General features: G+C 59.4%; 1 protein-coding gene across 1 annotated transcript; it reads right to left on the bottom strand.

The window, feature by feature from the left end:
* Positions 1 to 626: 626 nt before the first annotated feature.
* Positions 627 to 14,848, bottom strand: SYNPO (synaptopodin). Its single transcript, XM_033073626.1, has 3 exons — positions 14,306 to 14,848; positions 3,877 to 5,795; positions 627 to 2,624 (listed from the first exon to the last, which is right to left on the bottom strand). Exons 1-3 carry the CDS (start codon positions 14,778 to 14,780, stop codon positions 1,857 to 1,859), a joined length of 3,162 nt encoding a protein of 1,053 aa, XP_032929517.1. The 5' UTR covers positions 14,781 to 14,848; the 3' UTR covers positions 627 to 1,856.
* Between the last annotated feature and the right edge of the window lie 6,703 nt (positions 14,849 to 21,551).

Genomic DNA, 21,551 nt, shown 5'->3' with positions numbered 1-21,551 from the left:
GAGCCAGGGATCTGCACCCCATCCTTCCCTCTGCCCCACTCTGGGGAGACTGCACCCTGACCCCTGCCGTGCTGGTGTCCCCTTTTCCCTCTGCAAGGACATCCCCAAGCCCTGGGCACCCACCCACCTGCTGACCCCCACATGGGCCCTCACCTTCCCTACCTGGCCAGGGATACCCCAGATGCTGGGAACTGAAGATGCTTCTCCTGCTGTGCTGGGGATTGAGGCTGAAGCCAAGCTGCAGCCACCAGCACTCGGTGGCCTCTGCTGGCCCTTCACGGCACCCCTGGGCTCCTGCTGCTCGCCCCAACCCGTCCTGGGCTCCAGCCCAGATGTCAAGATCCAGCCACGGGACAGAAGTTATTTCTGGCCGAGAAAGGGGGCGGAGCAGGGCTGTGACCCTTGGGGACTGGGATGCCGTCACCCCAGCACAGAACAGGTCTGACTCACAGGGATGAGGATGCCGTAATCCCAGCATGGAGCAGGGCTCTGACCCTTGGGGACCGGGATGCCATCAACCCAGCAGGGAGCAGGGCTGACCTCTGGGGACATGTAACAGCAGCAGGAGGTGATCAGGTGGCATGTGTGCCCAGGCCACCTTGGGGACAGATCAGAGCCAGCCTGGGTGGAATAATGGCAGTTTATTTCAGAACTGGGTACACAGCGGTGTGGTGAAGGCAGGTTGTGGCGGCTGCTGGAGCAAGGGTGGGAGATGTGTCCTGGGAATGGGGGCTGTGTTCCAGGAGGGGCAGCCTGCAGTGTGGGGGTACTCCAGGGAACAGGGATGGGCTGGCTTCAACAGCGTGTCCTGGGGAAGGGGAGGGGTGACAGGCTCTGTGAACAGGAATATGCTAGAGCCCAAACACAACCTCTTTTCCAGTGCTGGTCTCACTGGCCCCAAGGTGTGGGGACACCAACATTCTCAGAATCACCTTCTGTGCCAACACCTCCTTCAAACCCTCTGCAACTTCTACCATTTCCTTCAGGCCCTACAGTTCCCCACCTGCCCTGGCTGTCACAGCATCGTTGGTTCCTGTGTGTGTCTCCATCCCACCAGAGTGAGGATGGGGATGTGGTGAACTTGGGTATGGGGACAGTGACAGGTAAAGATGGGGCTGTCCCTCTTGGTCTGGGCAGGGTGGGAGGGCACCTGTAAACAGTCCCCTTAAAATGGCAATAAATAACTTTTGGCTCTTTTTGGTCTCCAGAAAAGAACGATTTGGCAGAAATTCTTTGAGAAGGGTTCAAAAGTTTAAAATAAAAAATTAAAAAAAAGGTAGTAAAGAACTGGGGGGCTGGAATTAAAAATTAAATTTTCCTCTCCAAAATCTGGTTTCAATTGATGCCAGCCAAATCTAGAGAAGCTAGAGTGGCTGGAGAAGCTGGGAAGAGGGAGCCTGGTCATGCAGCCCACCTGCAGCAGATGTGCCACCCCAGGGAAGCAGAGCTTCAGTGACATCCTGGGATAACACCTGAGAGCTGAGGACAAGGGCTCACGGGGAGCCACCAAGGCCATCTCATCCTGTCTGTGCGGGATGGGGCTGGCTGGCAGGCAGGGACTGCAGAGAGAGCGGCCGTGGGGGGGCCGGCTCCCCCACTCTGCCTGCTCCTGCCTGCTGACCACGCAGTCCTGCCCCGAAAGGTTAGGCTGGTAAAAATAGAGCAGGGCCATGGGACAGCGGACGGGCGGGAGGCACCTGACCTCTCTGGCACACAGAGGAGCCATGGCAGCTCCCAAGGGACACTGTTTTTTGGGGACCTCAGCCCCGGGGGTCGGTGTGTTCCCGGTGGAGAGTGAGCGGGTCACCCGGGAGGACGGGCGGAGGGAGAGGGTTTTTTGGCGGGGGCTGGCCGGTCTAGGAGGTGCAGGGAGCCCCTGAGGGCAGAGCCCCCGTCTTCAGCCGCAGGCTGCTGGTCCAGCCCCGGGGACAGAGGTTGAAGCTGTGGATTCCCGGGCTCTTGGTCCCCGAGTCTTCGGAGTCGAGGGAGACATCCGAGTCCGTCGGGGACCGGGAGGTGCAGCGCTTGGCTGCGGAGCGCACACCCACCACGGGGGATGGCAGGGGGCTCTTGGGGACGGGGGACAGCCTGGGCACGGGGCAGCAAGACGCGCTGGATGGCAGCAGGAGCCGGCGACCCTCTGCCCAGGCCGCTCGGGGCATGCCAGGGGAGGCGCAGAGCTGGGGGCTGCCTGCCCGGGGAGATCGCAGGGGGCTTTTGTGGGTGGGCGAGGGGCTGCCCAAGCTCCCCAGGGCGCTGCTGGCAGCCTGCAGTGCCGGCGCTCTTGGCCCCAGCCGGGGTGACTGGGGCAGGCTGGGGGGCCCGGCAGAGATGGGGGTGAAGGGCCGGGAGCTCTCCAGCCCCACGGCTTTGGGAGAGGAGCTCTTCCTGCGGGCAGCGTTGATGATGTTCCTGGCGAGCCGCGCTTGCATCTGGCGGCTGGCCCGGGGGTCCGCGTCCTGCCGCAGCGGGGACAGGGACCTCTCGCTCCACGGAGGGGACGTGGGGGGTCCCTCATCCAGCTCGGGCACCGAGGCCGGGCTGGCCCAGCCGTCCAGGCTGCCCGGGCGCCGCGCCAGCCGGGGCGTCCAGGTGGGTGATGCAGGGAGGGACGAGCGCCTGTCCTGGAGAGGGACAGAGAGCGGGTTAGTGACCCCCGCTCGGGGGGACGAAGGGGCAGAGCAGGGGTACAGCAGCAGGAGGTGCCAAGGTAAGATTAGTGCTGACAGCCCCACAGGAGCTGCGGATGTCTCCTCGTGCATTGCACCCCTGCAAGGGGTCCCCAAAATGCATTTACCCCACAACCCCTCGCCCGCCAAGGAGATCGGGGCAGGCTGAGCCTGCTGTTAATCATCCTTGCCCAAAATATGTCCCAGGACCTCTCACTACCTGCAGCTTCCTAAAGTCTCCCTCTGGGGGATGCTAGGAGCCCGCCTTGCACTGCCCCAGGATCCATCACCCAGCGCTGCTCCCCAGACGGCAGGAAAGAGAAGAGCCATGAGTGACAGCGCAGAGAGTGTATTCAGAAAGAGAGGGGAAAAGAAAAATGCAGGAGAAATAAAGCACAGTCAAAAGGCAACTTGGCACCATGGGGAAAGTGGTGAGAGGGCGTGGGCAGAGGCACAGCTGGATGACAAGCCTTGGGCTGAGCATCGCTTCTCATCCCAGCACATCCTTTGCACCCAGCCGTGCCACACAGCACTGCCCACGCCAGCTCCAGAGCTGAGCACAGGCAGGGACAGGGACCCCGCAGTGTCCCTGGGCCCAGCACCACTGGTCTCTGCCATTCCCCAAGGGACGCAGTTCTTCCTCCACAGTGAGGAAGCAAACGAAGACAGATCCTGAAGGAGCAACAGAAGAGTCAGGAGCAGGCACAGTGAGGCAGAAAGGCAGCGTCCCCTCCAGGTTTGCTTTGGTAGGAGGCTGAGAAGAGCCACAGGACAGAGGGGATGTGGACGAGCAGGCAGAGCTCTGAGAGCTGGACAAGCTGGAGGAAAGAAAAGAGGGAGCCAGAGGTGCGATGCTCCATACAGTTTCCAGGTGAGAGAATAGTAAGAGCAGCTCTGTGGGACAGGCAGGCTCCTGCTGACTCTTTGGGAATCCTGCAGGCTCTGTGCCCAGTTCCTGATGCCTCCCCTGGACTCTACAGCTCCTGTTGCACCGGGGGCTCAGCAGCACCTGTCACCCACTGTCCCAGCACTGCAGCCTCACAAACATTCTTTCTTCTATTTTCTTTTCTTCCCCCCCGCTTTTTTTTTTTTGGTGATTGGTTTGGCTTTTGGCACTCCCATGAGCAGTTAGGGAGGACTCAGGCTAGCACCCCTGTGTTTTTTCTCTCTGCCACCACTACTTATAATAAAAAGAAGGTTTCCACACCTGCGGCTCGATGCCGGCATTCCTGGTGGAGTAGGAGGGCCGGGGTGCCTGGAAGCCTGCCTTTGCCCGGGGGGGCAGCAGGCGGCACGGGGAGGCCAGCAGCACCTCAGCCGGGGCTCCAGGACTGGCACGGCTGTCCTGAGGCAGGGGCAGAGCCCCAGCAGCACTGGGGAAGGGGCTGGCAGTGGTCTGGCCGGTGCTGGGCACCACGGGGGGATGCCAGACTGGGGAAGGAGGCAATGGAGAGGCCGGGCAGGAGGCTTGCTGGGGATAAAGGTAGGAGTCGGGAAGTGAGGGTCTGGGTGGAGGCACCTCCTGGGGCATGGACCTTGCTGGGCCCTTGGATGGGGAGAGGATAAAGAGAGAAGACTGGAGCTGGTAAGGCTGGTGCTTGGAGATCTCCAGCTCCTTCTGGGACACCTCGTTCTCCATTAGGTTGCTGCCATACAGTGATGCAGGAGGAGTTTTGGAGGGCCTGCAGGGGCTCTTGGAGGGGCGTCTGGAGACCATGGGTGACAGGTAAGCATTGTTGTCATACTTCCAGGAGGGAGGCAGGGACATGGTGGGTGATGGGGACCGCAGCAGCTCAGGCTGGGAGGGGGCTTCAATGATGAACTTCTCCATCCTGGATTGTCGACGGGCAAAGAGCTCAGCCCCCTTCCCTCTGGCTTCAGTGAGGATGTGGCTGGGCTGTGGCTTCTTCTTGGGCTGGATGGTGGGAGACTTGAGGCAGGAGGACCATGCCGGAGCATCCTCAGCCGGTGGGAGGTGCTGCACACCCCTGGCTGCGCTGTTGGGGACAAAGTTCGAAGCTTCAGCCCCGAGGGCAAAGGGCTCGTCCTCGGCGCTGGGCTCCCCCTGCTCCTTCTGCTTCTTCCTGCTGTCTGCACTCTGAACCAGGTCCAGCAGATCGGGGTTGGGGCCCAGCTTCGGCTTCTCCACGAAGGTGAACATGGACTTTCTGCTGGCTCTCCGGGCAGCCGACTCCTCCAGGATTCCTGTTTTGGGCAAGGGGTTTGGTCCGCTCACCCTGCAGCCCAGAAGCGGATCTGGCAGCATCTTCTGCTCCTGGGTGGGGTACAGGGCCGAGTAGGCAGGGGGGGAGCGGACACGGGTGAGGGGTGGGGGGCTGCTGAGGGTCTCTGCGTAGGTTGGTGGTGGGGGCAGCTCGGGGGCAGGGGACTCCTCGGCTGGCTGGGCACTGGCGGCGGATGCCTGGGTGCCGAAGGGTCTGGCCGTCCGATTCTTCACAGGTTTGGGCTTGGCCAGGGTGAGATGGACCTCGTAGTACTGCCGGCCCTGTGTGCCGTTCTGCTGCTGCCCGGCTGGGGATGCCATCCCTGTGGCTGTGCCCGCTGGTGCGCTGGGCACCTCGCTAGGCACCTCACCGGGCACCTCGCTGGGCTCTTTGGCGTTCTTCCCCTCCTCGGGGCTCTGTGGCAGGACAAGAGCCGCCGTGTTCGGCCCCGCTGGGGCTCCTGCAGTTCCGAGTCCCTCCATCCTTCTCTCCACCCCGCTGGCTGCCTGCCCCTGCACGCCGATGCCGTTGGTGGCTGCCGATGCCATGTTCTCCTTCAGGTAAACGCTGAGTGGGACCTGCTGCGCTTCAGCAGGAAGCTCCTGGCACGGGGAGGCGTTTGCCAGCATCCCTTCTGGATTGCCAGGCTGGGCAGGCTCCGGCTTCATGCCCTGCCCCTGGCTCTCCTCCATGGCCCCCTGGCGAGGCTGGGGGCTCAGGGGCAGCCCCCCGCCATGCCCGGCCCCCGTGAGCCCCTCAACGCGCTGCCTGCGCCGGTGGAACAGCAGGACACCCTTGGAGCTGGGGCCGGGCGCCGTGGTGAGCTGAGCCGCGATCCTCTGGCTCTGCGCCTTCGCCTCCTTCAGCTCCTTCTCCGAGAGGCTGGCACTGCGGGAGAGACCTGGGCAGAGGGGAGAGGGGGATTAGGGCTCTCAGTGGGAATTTGGGGTGTCAGTCCTCCCCACCCAGGACTGGTAGCTCTTCCTCCAGGTATCCCCCGGCATCACAACTCTTTCCCGGGCAGGTGGGAGAAGGTAGGAGAGATATACCGGGTCTGGGGTACACGGGGGCAACGGGGACCCAGCAGAGCCATCATGAAGATGCTGGGACAGATGGGAAAGCTCAAGGGACACCCAGTGACACTCAGGACGTTTCCACCATCCCACCCCGTATTTCAGCTGGGTTCTGCGCACCCACCGCGCTGACCCTATGGAAAAGGAATTTCTCCGAGCAGGGCTCCGGTTGCAGCTCACACGGCTTCGGCCCCCGGCTCAGAGAGGCAGTGGCAGGGAAAAGGCCAGCGTGTGTCCCCCAGCCCCGAGCCCCGGTACGCTCAGCCGCGAGCGGGCAGGACACAAACCCGGGGACAGCAGGGACACGCCAACCCAGCCCGACCTCACAGCAAGGCCGGTGAGCAGCCCTGGTGGGGAACTCATGCATGGAGCAACACGAGATGGCAGCAGCCGACAGAAGCTCTGCAGCTCCTGCCCAGCTGGACACAGACACGGACACAGCGAGGAGCCACCCTCACGCCTCGGGACTCGACACAAGTGCTAAAAGCAATGTGCTAAAAGCCTGGCGCGACCCCGCGGCGAGCAGCCCAGAGCCGCTGGGCTTCTCCTGCCGGACAAAGGTCCGGGCACCAGCCCTTCCCTAAAACCGAAAGGATGTGGAACTGCCGGGAATGCATTTTCTCAGGGTGAGCAATTTCCTATGAGCTTGCCCCCCCGGAAAGCACCCGTGGGAAGGGCAGTGTCCCCTACCCTGCCGAGGCCACTGTTGGGCACAGACACCAGCGCTGACCATCAGCATCACCCCCGCACCCTGCAAGGGTGCAGCCCCTCTCCAAAGGCACTGCCGGGACTGCTCTGATGGGTGTCTCTGCTTTGGCCCCAGCAGGGAGGTGGGTGGCCAAAACCACCCGCTCCCAGCCCTGCTGCTCTTTCCTTCCCATCCCATCCCTTCCCGTCTTCCCTTCCTTCATGTGTTCCTCATTTTCTTGCCTTCTGTGCTGCTTGGGAGTCTTCCAGGATATTTTCAGCAGTGGCTCAGCCTACCAGCGAGGGAAAGGGATGGATGACTAAGCCAAATCCTTCCAGCAAGCCCACGGTAAGCGAGAGGGCTGCTGGAAGCTGGGCAACAGTTCTTCCTCACCCTTCATCCCTTCTGCCTCCCTCAGCACCCAGCTTGCACACATCTGAGGTGTGTTGGATGCCCTGGATGAAGTCCTCAGGCTGCCCGACAGGAGCGTTTTGTCTGGGCAGGGGGCAGAGGAGGAAGAGATGCCAATGGAAACTCTCCTGGAGACGAGGAGCCCGTCGGCAGCGGCGACGCCGGCGGCCAGTCCCCCCTGGTTCTCGCCCAGCATTGTTTTACGCCCCGTTTCTATTTGCTTTGGCGGCGGCACAGAGCGGGGCCGCTGCTTCCTCCGGCCGGGCTGGCTGGAGGGCGGCCAGCACCGCGGGGTCACCCTCGCCGCCTTTATCTCCGAAACGGAGCAGAGACACGGCCAAGGAGCCGTTGAGAAACAAGCCACAGGCTCCAGATGTCTGCGGGTTTCGTGCTCCGAGCGGAGCATCCCCGCTTCCTCGGAGGCCCGGGCTGCCTAAGAAGCCGAGCTCTCGGCGGAGCCATTTCGCAGCCTCTTGCTCTTGCTACTGCCTTTTAACAGCAAACGAGGGGCCCTGGGGGATCTCCTCCGCGCTGGAGGGATGACTCAGCTCTTGGCCAGCCCGTTCCTGCTTGGACTAGCCTCCAGAAACTCTCCCACATAGCCGGGACCAATACTAGGATTTGCCCACCGGGGTTTTGCCCCTGGATCTCTCCATCCTTTGCTGTGGATGTGCTGCAGGGGGACTCCCCCATCTAAATTTTCCTACCTTGAATCCATTTCCATCCATACCCATCCCCTGCATTCTTCCAGCAACCCCTCTGCCCCTGCCCACCCACCACCCACCATTCCTGGGCTGGTCCACTGGAAATGAATCCCTCCATCCCAGCTTGGGATGCTGAGGGTAAGAACTGCTCTTCACATTCAGCTTTTCTGATACAGATGAAGAGCACTGAAGCCTCTGACAGTCCAGAGGAGATTGCTGCAGCCTGAGCCATGGGATGAGGTTATACACACAGTGTAAGAGCCTTTATCCATCTGTGTCTGGAGGGATTCTGCCACCTGGGGCAGTTTCTGCACCACACACTCCCTTCCCAGCCACAAGGAACATTCCATCATCCTTCCCTGCCATCTCCTGCCAGCAGGCAGACCCAGGAGGGCTCTGCTTGGTCCTTTTCCCTAGCCCCAGGCAGGAGGGAGCTGAATGCATTGAGAATGCCCAGGTGCTGGGGAGAAGGAAAAGGGGTGAGGGACTCCAGGCAGCCAAAGCAGCACAGGGAGGAGGTGAAAGTAAAACTACCCAAGGGCAATGGGAACTGGTTTCCACCCATTGCCCTGAGCCCAGTCCAAAATCCAATGGGTGACTCCCTCCCTCCCTCCCTTCCTTCCTCCCTTCCTTCCTTCCTTCCTTCCTTCCTTCCTTCCTTCCTTCCTTCCTTCCTTCCTTCCTTCCTTCCTTCCTTCCTTCCTTCCTTCCTTCCTTCCTTCCTTCCTTCCCTTCCTTCCCTTCCTTCCCTTCCTTCACTTCCTTCACTTCCTTCACTTCCTTATACACTGGCTTGCCATGACACTGTCCCTCAGGAAGGAAATATCTCCCCTCTCCAAATGTCCCATCTTCTGCCAGGACAAGTCCCACCAGCCCTCACTGGGCCCACCTTGGCTCCCCTGTCATCCAGGGATGCTGGAGAAGGAGCTACTCCCTGTCATCCTGTGCCCCATGGAGCTGCCAGAGTCCTGGCACACACGAGCAGCTCCAAGCGCTATTCTGGTTTTACACATTTCAGCTCTGGCCACAGAAGCCTATAGATCTCTATCTATATATTTATATAGGCACTTGCTCTGTAGGTTTTCCGCTGCTCCAGGGGTGACTTCCTGAACATCCCCCAAGTGCAGGGCTTAATAGCTTCTTGCCAAGCTGTCAGTCATCCTTCCCACAGCATGTACAGTGCTCTCTCCTCAGAGCAAAGATGACGAAGGTGATGAAAGGCATTTTTGGTGCTCTCATTTCCTGGACAGATGGGAGAAAAAAATTCCTTCCATCTCAGCTTTCCATGCAAAGGATGGATCCCCTTGAAGGGTGCTAAAGCAGGATGTTGGAAGTCCAGCCATAAAAGGTTGGAATCATCATCTGACCCCAAATAAAGGTGAAGGATGTATCAGACATGGCTTGTGACCCATCCTGCCCTAAGATGGACTCTGAGAGCTGAAATGGGATGAAGATTTGGCCTTAAATTGCAGTTTTGCTGAACTGACAAATTCAGTGAAAGTTGCTGGTCTTGACACGGCTGGGATGTCACAGGAAGGAAAACAGTGACTTGGAAGCTGTGCCTGGTGAGAAATCCTAGAGTGCAGAGGAGAAGAGGTACCCAAGCCTTAATGGGACCTGCAGGGTGCAACAGGTCATGTGAAATCTTGGAGTCAGAGCTGACAGGTGACTCCAAAGACTTCAGTTTGGGCTCTGTCCCTGGCCTGCTCCAAGTCTGGATGCTGAGCTATCCCAGTGCTGCAGCACAGCTTGGCCATGCTCAGAGTGTCCTACCCGCCCACCCCCTGACAGAGCACCCACCATCCACAACCAGCAGGCACTTTTCCCCATTTCCAAGTATTTCTTGGACTTCTGTGGTCAACCCAAACGGTGCCTCTTGCTGGTAAAACCAAGAGTGAAACCAAGACAAACTCCATTTCCAGAGGGACACCTGACACGAACGCTCTGTGTCACCTGACACGAACCCTGGTGCACATCCGCAGCCAGGCAATGCTGGGGAGAGAAGATCCAGTGTTTTCACCCAAACATTGAGGACTTTGGACACTGAGGAAATGTAAGCAGGTTTTTTGGCAGAGCAGCAAGCTGGCCCCTTGCCCCAGCTACAGCTGTGCAGGATTTTTTGCAATGCGTACCAACTCACACACATTTAAGTCTGTGCACACATTTTTCTCCAGCTCCCAGTTATCCCAAATAATCTGCAGCTAGGAAAACACAGAGGGTAGCACAGACAGGCAGCTGAGCTAGCTAGAAACGGATATGATTCAAGCATATGGATAGAAAGATGACAATTTTCTGCCTCATTCCCAGCTTCCAACCCTCCTATGCCCCAGATACAAAACCTCCATGAAGTTCTTATCTGTGCTGGCCCTGCAGCCACAAAAAGATCTGGCTCAAGTGGTGGGTGCTGTGGTGAGGTCAACCTTGCCTGGCTGGCAGATACTCTGTGCTGGGCCTCTCCACACAGGCGCCTTTGCCAGTGATAAAATGTGGCACAGCGAGAAAATTCGTTGCGCTTGCAAGTTTTGCCTGTGCTCTGTTCACAGGGGCTTTGCTGGATTTGGAGCTGTTTGCCTCCTCACGCTCCTGCTGGCTCACAGCACCCAAATCCTGCTGAAATGGCCCCACAGTTTCCAAGCAGCAAGTCCTGGGGCACCCAATTCCCACTCAGGGGGAGGAGAAGGGGGTGGTGGGGATTAAGTTCAAATGGGGGCTGTCAGCCCCTGCTCGTCCCCAGCTCCTAGAGGGATGCAGTGAGCAGCCCCAGCCCCACGTGTCTGCACCGGGCAAGCAGAAGCTGTTGCCACCACACAGGTGGAGGCAGCACCTTCCCCAGCTGGCTAAAATCAAGCTTTATCTTTGGAAAAGGCGGCTGGAGCCGGGCAGACCGCCCCGCCATCCATCCCAACCGAGTGCAGCAGAATCAGCTCGTCCCAAGCCGGGTACCACGGGGACTCCATCCTGCCTGGAAGGTGCGTCCCAGCCCCATTGTGCCCCAAGCTGCTGGAACTCGCTGTAACCCGTCCCGGGGACAGCCCCGCCGGGCTGGTGCCCTGAGCCAGCGGCGCTGGCCTGGCCAGAGAAGGTCAAACGGCTCGGAGTGTCCCTGTGGGGTGGGCAGAGCGGGGAGGGCAGCGGAACGAAACGGAGCCTTTGCCTATCCCTTGCACAATCCGTAAAGGACCCATCCTGCTGGCTGCCAAGCCGAGGGACAGACCTCGTGTCCCCAGCATGGGTGGCATCGCCAGGGGAGGTCACGTCCCTGAGCAGGGGACAGGGGACATCGCCTGGGACGGCGTTGTGCGAGCCCCCAGAAGAACCCCCCGTCCCTCCACGTCCCCACCGTGTGTCCTCGCTGCGTCTCCCGCGCCCCACATCGGAGCCGGGTGCCGGCAGAGGGAACCGGCACCTGCCCCGCTCATTTCTGGAGACAAGCCCCGCTCAGCCCCGGCTGTGCGCTCCCCATCGCCCACCCCTCGTCCACCACTGCACCCACGGGACGTCTGGGCATGCACCCCCAGCCCCCCCGTGCACCCCGGACCCCTGTGCACCCCCTGCCATCCCCCGGTACCCGGACACCCCCAGATCCCAACATCCCCGCTGCACGCCCCTCTGTGTGCCCACACAGCCTCCTTCCCCCGTCACTTCTGCACCGGCACCCCTCCGATCCCCTCCCGGAGCCCCCCCGCTCCCTGCCCTCCCTACCCCTCCAGCCCGACCGTACCCGCGGTGCCGGGTGCCGGTGCCGCCTCCCCGCGCAGCCCGACTGCACCGGGGAGGAGGCGGCGGGCAGGAAAGTTGCGGCAGCTCCGCCCTCGGAGCGGGCCCGGGGGGGCGGCGGGCGGGGGCCGGGGCCGGGGGGTGGCGGGTCCCGCCGGCACTGCCCTGCCCGCCCCGACAGACCGGACGGGACAGGTCCCCCCCGCCCGGAGACTCTGGCAGCCGCCCCGCAGCCCCCGATGGTTCTGCTTCGCCGCTTCTCTATTCCCGGCTGGGTCTGCCCAGAGCTTGTTGTAGGGGAGGGAGAAGCCTGGGCATCCCCTCACCCAGCACGGGGCATCCCCTTGCCCAGCTCCCCGCATTCCCTTCCCGGTCCGGGGCATCCCCTTATCTCATCCCTCTCTCCCAGCCTTGCACGTTCCCCCTAACAGTCCTGAGCATCCTCTTACCCATCCCGGGACACCCCCTTACCCAGCCCTTCACCCTGTTTTCCTCCTCCCCCCGCAGCACCTTACGTTTCAGACGCTGCTGGGGATGTGGAGACTCCCCTCTCCGCGGGTTTCCCCGGTGCCTAAAGTTTTGAGGCACTTGGAGGGAGGCAAAATCCTGAGACAAAAATCCAGCACCGGTGTCACTGCCCTGGGGACCTCCTGAAACAGCACTGAATCCCCTCTGCCAGGGGTGGTCTGTTCCCAGTCACAAGGGAACCACAGTCCTGAGTAAGATGATCCCTGGGGAGCCAGCATCACCTCCCGCCTCCACCACTCCTCTGGGGCTGCAGAGGTCCCTGGCTGCGGGTGAGACCGGCCTCACCCCCTTCCCGTCCCTGTCCACACCTCAGGATGAGCTCTTGGCTTGATTTTTTTGCCTTTCTAATTTCCTTTTTTCCTGCCCCTCTGTGCTTTTTTGTGCTTTCCTGGTTTTTGAGGAAGCCTGGCACTGGCTCTGCAGCCCCCAGGGAGCGAAACCTTCCATTTATTTGCACACCAGACAGAGAAACCAGTCCTGCCTCCTGCATCTCCCAGCCGCTGCCTCTACCCGGGGCTCCTGTGCTCCCCAGCCTGCCCTGAGAGGTGCCAACCAGCCTGGGCCGCCGTGCTGGATATTTGAGAGCAGCCAGCCTGGCCTTGGGCTGCTGGATGGGGACCAAAGGGGCACCTGGGACCCGCCTGGGTGGGTCCACACAGCTCAAGGTGGGGCACCCGTTTGGCTCCCGGCTCCCAGGGCCAGCCCTGCACCAATCTGGGTGTGGATGGATGCACCCTTTCCTCCTGAAGAAGCTGGAAGAGGTGGGGGTTCCTGTACCCCTAGACAGCTAAAGAGAAGAGGAGCAGATCCCTGACATCTCCAGGGATGCTCCTGCAAACAGCCTGTGCAGGAACCGCCCTAGTGCCACTTGTGAGGGCTCCTGGCCTTTCCTCACACCTGCGCTGGACCAAACCTCTCTTTCCCAAACCTGCAGGGTTTTTGCAAGGTCCAGAGCTGCTCCCAGCTCTCAGGACCCTCAGTGACATCCTGCCTGGAGGCTCTGGAAAGTCTGACGGGTCCTGCAGGCAGTGGCTGGTGGTGATCTCACTTGGAGGGGGAGGAAACAGGACAGACAAACTCTTTCCAACAAACCTGTTGAGTTACTTTAAAATTCCAGGCTGGCAGCAAAAGTGCTGGATGGTGGTGTGGATTAGGAAAATGCTGAGCCTGGACAGAGTCAGGCCTGACCTTTCCCCACCGCAGATCTGCCATCCCAGAGCAGTGAGAAATGGGAAGACTATTTGGGTCCATCTGGTTTGTGTGCTGAGCCCTGAAACACGATGCTGCTGGGGCAGCTGTGAGCCAAAGGGCTTGGCTGAGCTTCCCAGCCTGTGTCCCATCCAGGAGCTGCTGGTTTTGAGGATGCCTGACACTGCAAAAAGGTTGGGAGTGGATTCTGGACATCGGGTTCATGTCAAGCATCCCAGTCAGTCCCACCCCATCCCACCCAGTCCTGGGGGCTGCCTTGGGAAAACCAGGCTCTGAGCTGAGCAGCAGCATCCATAACACCATCCTGTGGGGACAGGGACACACCTGCCTTGGCACTGTGTGGCAGCTGAGATAGCAGCTGGGCAGGAGCAAAATAAAAAGCAGGATGGAAGCAGGGTTTAAAAATGAGTTCAATGCCTGTAAGAGGATGGGTTCTGTGGGGGCATTTCCCACAGGAAGGTGGAGCAGTCCAGGCATGAAGCAGTAACTCTAGATATGAACCTGTGTTTGTGTCACTATGGCTGAAGGGACAGTCATGGGCAGAGAGGAATAGCTGTGGCACGGGGCTGTGAAGTGAGGCAATGGCAGAGAGCATTATAGGAACCAACCAGCCTGAAATAAAGTGCTTAGTTTTTAAACCAGGGGCTGACAAAAATGGCCCAAAGCCATGTGAGGGATGCTTGTCCATTCCCAATCAATGGAGGAGAGGCGTCCCTGTCGCAGACAGTGCCACAGGATTGGGTCCTGGTCACTCTTGGGCAGAATCCCACCAAGCCCCATGGGCAGGGTGAGGGCTGGGAAGTCCATCCTGTTCATGCCCCACTTAGGGATGGGTTGAGTTCCTGCAGACAGTGGGAACCCGCCTGCTGCCTTCCCACCCCCCTCCCGAGAAAAGCTACAGATTCCTCCTTATTTTTAAGGCCAGAGAGATCATCTCAAGCTAAATTAGTCCCAGCAGCTCTGCTGGAAGCCTGGGACCTCTAACCCAGGGGAAGTCCTGCCCTGGGAAGAGCTGGGTGTTCTCACCAGGAGCACAGTAATGCCTTTCTGGGGGGACAGTGGCCAAAGGGGTTTCTCTTACCTGTTTTCCTTGGCTCAAAGTCAGGGTTGATGATGACCCGTTGGATCTTTACCACTTTCCACTCCTGGCTGGGGTTACCCGTGGGGCTGTCTGCTGTGAGGGGCAGCTCTGGGGCAGAGCCAGAGCACTTGGGGTGGGCTGCAGGCTCCTCCACCAAGGCCAGGCTGCTGCCATTCAATGGGGGTTGTGGTGCATCCCCACTGAGCCCCCTGGGGTCCCTCTGGCAGCTGCCACTGGATTTCCCTCCCAGCAGTCCTGTCCGTGCCTCCTGCTCTCCTGGCTCAGAGGCTGGAGCATCCCAGAGCTGATGGCAGCTCTGCCCCACTCTGCTCCCCCTCTCCTGCCAACAGCCTCTGTCCCCCTCAGTGTCCCCCTTGGCTGTCCCACAGACACAGGGGGGCTGCTCAGCCTGGCCAGGCATGGGGCAGCTGGGCTGGGGGTGGAGGCAGAACTGCTGGAGCCTTGTCCTTAGCATCTTCACTGATTTCCTTCACTGGCACTCCACAGCCTTTCCAAACAGCTCTGCATGGCCAGGGGGACGGATCCTCCCTCAGAGCAGGGGCAGCCACGTGTCAGACACGAGCTCAGCTTTACTACTCCTGCAGGCAGGAAGGCCAGGAACGATGCCACTGGAGCAGGCAGGTTTTGGAGACCCAGATGGAGGAATGTGTCCACGGGAGGCAGGTCAGCAAGGAGGATTTTTCAGGAATTGCTCTTTTCCAGGCAGAGGACCAGCATCCAAAGACCTGTGTAAAGGGAAGGAGGAGTGTTGAGGATGCTTGTGCTTGCACTGATTTCCTATGGCCACAGACATTGGAGCAGCTCCCAGCAACCCCAGCCTGAACTCCAGCTCCAGCACTGCTTCCCACGGGGAAGGACTCCCTGAGATGCAAAATCCATTTGGAAATGGTCCAACACCAACACTGTGCTCACCACCCCAGCACCCTTGTCCATCCATCCCCTCATGGGGACAGCACCTGTGGCTGGAGCCCTGTGCCCGGCTCCCCTCGTTTGTCAGCCCAGATGGGGCTGTAGGCACCCCTGTTAGTGGTGAGGCTGGGGCACCACTGGTCTGGAGCTGGGAGTGTTCAATGAAGAAGCAAATCCCTGAGGATGTTGCTCAGAGTTACCAGGAACAAAAAAGGAAAATTTCCAGCATCCAGCTAAACTGTGTTTAACCATTGAGTGACTCACACGCCGTCAGGACAAGCGCAGACAGAGCCACTTCCCTCCTGCCAAGCACAAATCCTGTTGGGATGACGAACCATGCACCAACACAGACAAGTTATCAGCTGGGAGAGGGGGATGTCATCACTCCCAGGACAGGATATAGCTTATAGTGTACGGAAATTCCTGTGAGTCCTTCGCTTGCACAGCATCACCCAGCCCTGCTCACAGCAAGGCTGGTTCCAGGGAAGTGCCTCCTGGGAGAGCCACAGCATCCACGGCACGTGGACCATGATGGATTTCCCAACCTAACAGCCAGCTGAGGAGGAAGAGGGATTTCTGCTCATCCCAAACCCCTCCCTGGGTTATTGCAAGGTTTTTCAGTGAAACAAGAAAAAGCACCAGTTCAGCATTGCAGGTTAAGCTCTGGCAGGGATACACCCTGCAGCTTCCTCAAGGCTCACACAGCTTCTCTGCAAAACTTTTCCTGTCCTTAGCAAGGTTATTTTGGAAAAGCAGGCAGATTAGAAAGCAGGTGCTCAGGCATTTCCCAAACACAAGGCTGCATTTTTTGGAGGACACCCAATGGAAATCTGCTCTTTCTGAAATTCTTCCTCCTGCCTTTCTCTGCTGCAATTATTCAGCACAGATTTGCAAAGAGAACCTGAGGAGAAAATGTCAATGTTTCCCTTTGAAAAAGAAATTTCACTCTCCTCTTTACGTAATTTGGGGGATCAATAGTTGCAGGAAGCCACCCACATCTTTCCTTAGAAACATGGCAAGGAGGGAGCTGGCTTATCTCAAATGAGGACAAAGAAACCGTTGCCAAAAACAGCCCAGCCCAGCCTGGGTCGGCAGAGAACCTCTCAGGGTGGATCTGTATCTCCCCACTTCCATTCCCTCGCCCTATCCCTAGGGAGCAGGTTCCTGGGGCAGCACAGCTCACGTCCATCCCACCCCAGAGCTGCTTTGACAGTTTGCTGGGGGAGCTGGTACCTCCCTGCAAACATCCTCCAGAGCCACCCCCTTCCATTCGGGAGCGCTTTCTGCGCTTGGGCATCTCCTGGGAGTGACGCCCACGGCCCCAGCGCTCCCCAGGCAAACCCTTCCTGAGTGAGACCCGAGCAGTGGTGTTCCCTGAGTACACACTGCTGGAATGGGGCCGCCCACAGCACCGAAATACTGAATGAGGCATCTGCTGCCTCGCTGGAGGCCAGTCTGGGCCCGGCACGGCGGCGGGGAAACGGTGGCAGAGCTGTGGGGAGCAGCCTCCTTCCCCCAGGACACAGCTGGAATATTTATGAGTGCCATGGATCCCTAGCAGAAGCTGCTGGGCTGATCCTGGATGTTGGAATACCAGCCGGGTAGGATGTGTATATATGCCTCGGGTGGCAATAACAAGCAGCAACACCAGCCAGAGCCACAGAGCCAGGCTGAGATAGCCCCCACCTGAAACAAAGGCTGTAAAGAGGGTGAGGGTCATTTCAGGCACCATTTCAGGGGTGCAGCTCCAGAGAACACCCACACTGGGCACCAGTGCCCGACTCAGCCCCAAGAAGCAGCTGCTCACCGTGCCCGTCTGAGAGGCTCCTCATGCTTCCTGATGGCAACAAGTCCCTAGAGAAGCTGCAAAACGGTGCTGGGGGGCGGGAAATAATAACAACAACAACAAAAATCCTTCAATTCACAAAGTGCTGAAATCTGGCAGCAAGGAGACCTTTTGCTCAAGTTCTCTTCCTGCCCACTCGCTGGCGAGTGATGCATAGCCCCCCCACCTGCCTTTCTCACACCCTGTCACCCTCCCCCCCCCGCTATTGAAAAAGGAAAACTAAAGTTAACTTTCCACATCCCACACAAATATTTTTGGCAGGCGTTGCTGGCATTCAGGCTGCTGAGCCCGGGGGAGACAGGGTCTGCAGAAAGTCTTCGTCTCCATCTGCTCCAAGCACCCGGCTGGGGGTCTGCAGTGCCTGGGCTGGTCTGTCCCAGACACAGCGCAGGGGCAGGAGATGGCACAGCTGTAAAAAAACGGGGGGCACCTCCAGGACAGCCCTGGGGACCGTGAGTGGCCCAGCCACGGGAGTGTCATGAAGTGAGGGAGCAGATTCACACCCAAACTTTGGCTCTGTCCCCACTTTCCCGTGTTGTGCTCAGCCACATCCCTGCCCCATGCTGGGTTTTCATCACCATGAAACGAGCTGGGAAGGGGTGTGAAAGCTGTCCCCAGCACAGCGTGGCTCTCGGGTTTCCCCGGGTCAGGCAGCGGGTTGCTGTCACTCAGGCAGGACCCTGCTGCCCAGACTTGCAGTCCCCAGCTCCAGTCACAAGATCGGCCCAGTCCCTTTCCAAAATAGCCCAGCTGCAATGTATACATCTGGGGAGCTTTACACCTCCCCTGTGCCAGCAGCTGAATGTCCCCTCAGGGGAGCTGGGCACCTTCCTTCTCCACGTGGTACCTTCTTCCCGTGGCCCTTTTCCTCAGGGCCACCACACCAAGGAGATTGGGTGGCTGCATCCCCCAAGGGTAACCCAACATCCCTGCGTTTCTGCACAGCTGATACTGGAGACACCTCGGGTGTCACCCAGCAGCATTTGGCTGCCCTGTGAGCACACACTCTCCCATCTGCTGCAATCCAATATCCCTCCCAGCTCCCTGGATACCCGGCCAGGACGGTTGAGCTGTGTGCTGGGGGAAGGCACACAGGCCCTGACAAGGGAAGGGGCACAAGGAAAGTGGGGTGGATGTGATTGCTTCCCTTGGCATGACAGGGATGCCTGCTCCCTGAGGAGCAAGTCCTGGCAGTGTGGACAGGGATGGCCACGTCCTGGCTGCTGCAGGCGAGGCCAGGGCTGGCAGGCACAGCCGCCGGCAGCGTGCTGGGGAAAACAAAAGCCTTTTGCAGCGCTGATTTACTACCTTGACGGAAACAGGGATGGAAAAAACAACATTCCTGAATGCCTGTCCCCATGCAACCCCTGCCGTCCCCAGCACCCCAGCCTGCCTGCAGGGACACGGGCTGGTCCCCACAGGTGGGTGCCCTGTGCCCTCATTCCCTGCCCACAGCTGGTGGGGAGAGGCAGCAGAAGGAATGCTGGGGATGGCCACGGGGGCTGCGGGGCACCGGGGGAGCGGTGGTGATTAAGCAGTGAGCAAAGCAAGGGAGGAGGAGGATGACAGTGGCATCCCGGCCAGCTGGACCATGTCCCCTCCCTCTCCACCCCACGCTGGAAGGAAGAGCTGGATGTGGGCTGATCATATCCCTCTGAACTGCTGCATGGCTCCTCACGCCAGCTCTGGGTTTTTCCCTCTGGCTTCAGGGAGGAGTGGAGCTCTCCCTGGGCAGCTCCCCTAGGAGCAGAGGCTCCCAGGCACTGAGGAGGGCTGGGAGCAGGATGGGGAGCTGAGGAAAGGGATGCTGGCCCCTTGGAGGGCAGCACGGTGCAGGCTGGGCTGGACTCAGGGTGAAATGTATTTTGTATGCCGGCACAGCCACCCCAACCCACTTTGCTGCCCCCATTCCCATGGGAGTTTTGGTCAGGTTTTGGTGTTCAGCACAGCCTTCCTCCTTCCATTGCTCAGTCCACGTTCCAGCCCCAGGCTGGGGGGCTCCAAGAAACCCTGATACTTCACAGGGATTTGCATCCATCAAACATCAATCTATGCACTCCAGCCAAGCAGCACTGATCCTGCTCTGCCCTCCTGGCTGGGTTCAGGAGTGAGTCTACCCCTTCCTGTGATCCCCAAGGGGCCCATCTGACCTGGGGGTCCCAACCAGACAATCCTGGGGTCTGCAATGCCCTGAGTGCATGACAGCCCCTCTCAGGGCAGGTCCCAGCCTGTCCTGCCCTTTGCTCAGCTTGAACCCTGACCCCAGCTCCAGCTGCTGCATTCCAGGGAATGAGGACAGCCCCAGTCTGGCTCTTACAGCTGCCTCAAGCCCTTCTCAGTGCAGTTTTGGGGAGCAAAGTACCAGGTTTGCCATGTCCCACCAGCTCAGCCTGATGCAAGCCCAAGGTGTTACAGGGGGGTGACATCCTCAGGGTCCTCTGGCCCCCACTGCTGTGGGACAGAGGTGGGGAGCTGGAGCTCAGCAGATCACTACAGAAAGCCAGGGATGAAAGTGCAGCTCAGCCTTTTCAAAGCTCAAATGAAATGTGAAAACCAGGGAGGTCCAAAAGAGAAGATGAACTGAAAAACCAAACTGTGGTCAGTGGGGCACAACTGTCCCCAGGACTGGCACCACCATGGCTGCAAAGTGAACTGGCTTGGCAAGCCAGGTTCTGTCAGCTTTTGGCTCCACACATCCCTGTCTGCCCAGGGCAGCTCACCTTCATCACCCATCCTGCAGGAACACCCCGGCTGTGCAGCCACTGGGTCTGTGGCACAGCAGGTCCCACACCCAAATTTCCCCTCAGAGCTCCAGCAGCAGCTGCCAGAGGGAGAGAAGGGAGGGCGGGCTGGCACAGTGGCGCCTTCACGCATTTCCCAAGCAATACCAATGCACATTTCCTGGGAGAGGAACGAAGGAATTCTCACTAAACCAAATCCTGCTCCTGGAGGCGAGCACTAGGGGGATGGGGTCACCCTTGGATGTCAGATGCCTGTTGGTGCCAAAACCAGTGCTGGATGGGGAGGACAGGGCAGCCTCTGCAATGGAGCTGGGGCTCACCCTACAGTGGGGTTGGAACTCGTCCCACAGCCACGAGACGAGTGGGATGAACTTTCTGGCAGTGGAGTTATGGCTCATCCTGCAGCTTCGCTGGCCCCAGGGAGCACAGCCTCAGCAGATATAAAGCACAAGACAGCAACTAAGCAGAAAACCCCACAGGGGCTTGAAAATCCAGTTTAAACATCCTCTGAGCATTCAGGGCTGCTCCAGCTGGGACAGCTGACAGTTGGAGCATCTCAATTCCCCAGGGTCCAAATCAGGCTGAAAAACTTTCCAGGTAATCCTGGGGGCTGGCACAGCCACCGTTGGATTTCACAGCCCTGTTTGACATTGTCACAACCCAGGTCCTCCTGAACAGACAAATGAGGGGCCGTGACCTGGGGCTGTCAGGATCAGGGCACGCAACCTGCCAGCGCAGAGATCCAAGGTCAACAGCAGACCTGACAGCTCAGCCAAGGTTTGCTGAGCTCAGCAGCTCTGTCTTCACCACTGTGACCCCACCACCATCACCTCCAGGCATCCCTGAAGCCCTAAAGCTCCCTGAAGAACAGAACTGTGCTGCTAAGAAACAGGGAGCAGCTCCCTGCTGCCTCTCAAACCTGGAGCCCTGGCCCGTGTCTTGGCCCCCAGCTCTGATCCAGGGAGGCAGGATGGGAACTGAGAGTAGAGATGAGTGCACACAGCCTGGGAACTGCCAGGACCAGGATAAAGGACATTTTAATGGCACAGTGACGGAGTGCACACAAATACAGGGTTTGGCCCCTCTGAGCCCCACGGGCAGTGCTCGGGTCTGTCCATGGGAAACAAAGAGCATCCTGGGGAAGGGAGTGTTTTCTTTCCAGACCAGGAAAGCAGCCAAACCCCAGCACATGCCCATTCCCAGGCCTTGGCCCCAGCAGCACAGCAGGCTGGTGGCCTTGGGACATGAGGTCCTTTCCCATCTAGCTCGCCCAAGGCTGAGAGCCTGGCCAGTCCAGATGGGGCAGGAGGGCAGCCCTGCTGCTTGCCAAGGCTCCAGGGGTCCTTGAGGCCAGGGTATGACCATCACATTGCTACTCAGAGGGGTCCCCAAGCATTTTGGGATGGGGTTGTGTGTGTCTGGCTCTCCTTCTGGCAGAACCGCTAGTGCAGTAGGAATAAACATGCCAATGACACATCCAAGCCAGTGCAAACAGCCCCTGACCGAGCTGCTCTCTCCCAACATTGTTTTTCTTTCTCTGCTTTTCCTCTCCTCTCTTAACCCCTTCAGGAGCCCGGGGGACCTGTGCCGGCAGTCCTAGGAGCTGCTGGAGTCAAATCCCATGAAACCCTGGGAGCCTGACCACGAGGAAGGGCTGGGACACCAACAATGAGGTTCCAGGGTCCCCCCAGGGCACAGGGCTGGTTTTGCTGCCCTCAAGTCTCCTGTC

This window comes from Catharus ustulatus, chromosome 15 (assembly GCF_009819885.2).
Source record: "Catharus ustulatus isolate bCatUst1 chromosome 15, bCatUst1.pri.v2, whole genome shotgun sequence".
Taxonomy (NCBI): domain Eukaryota; kingdom Metazoa; phylum Chordata; class Aves; order Passeriformes; family Turdidae; genus Catharus; species Catharus ustulatus.
This window is presented reverse-complemented; position numbering and strand designations above follow the sequence as displayed.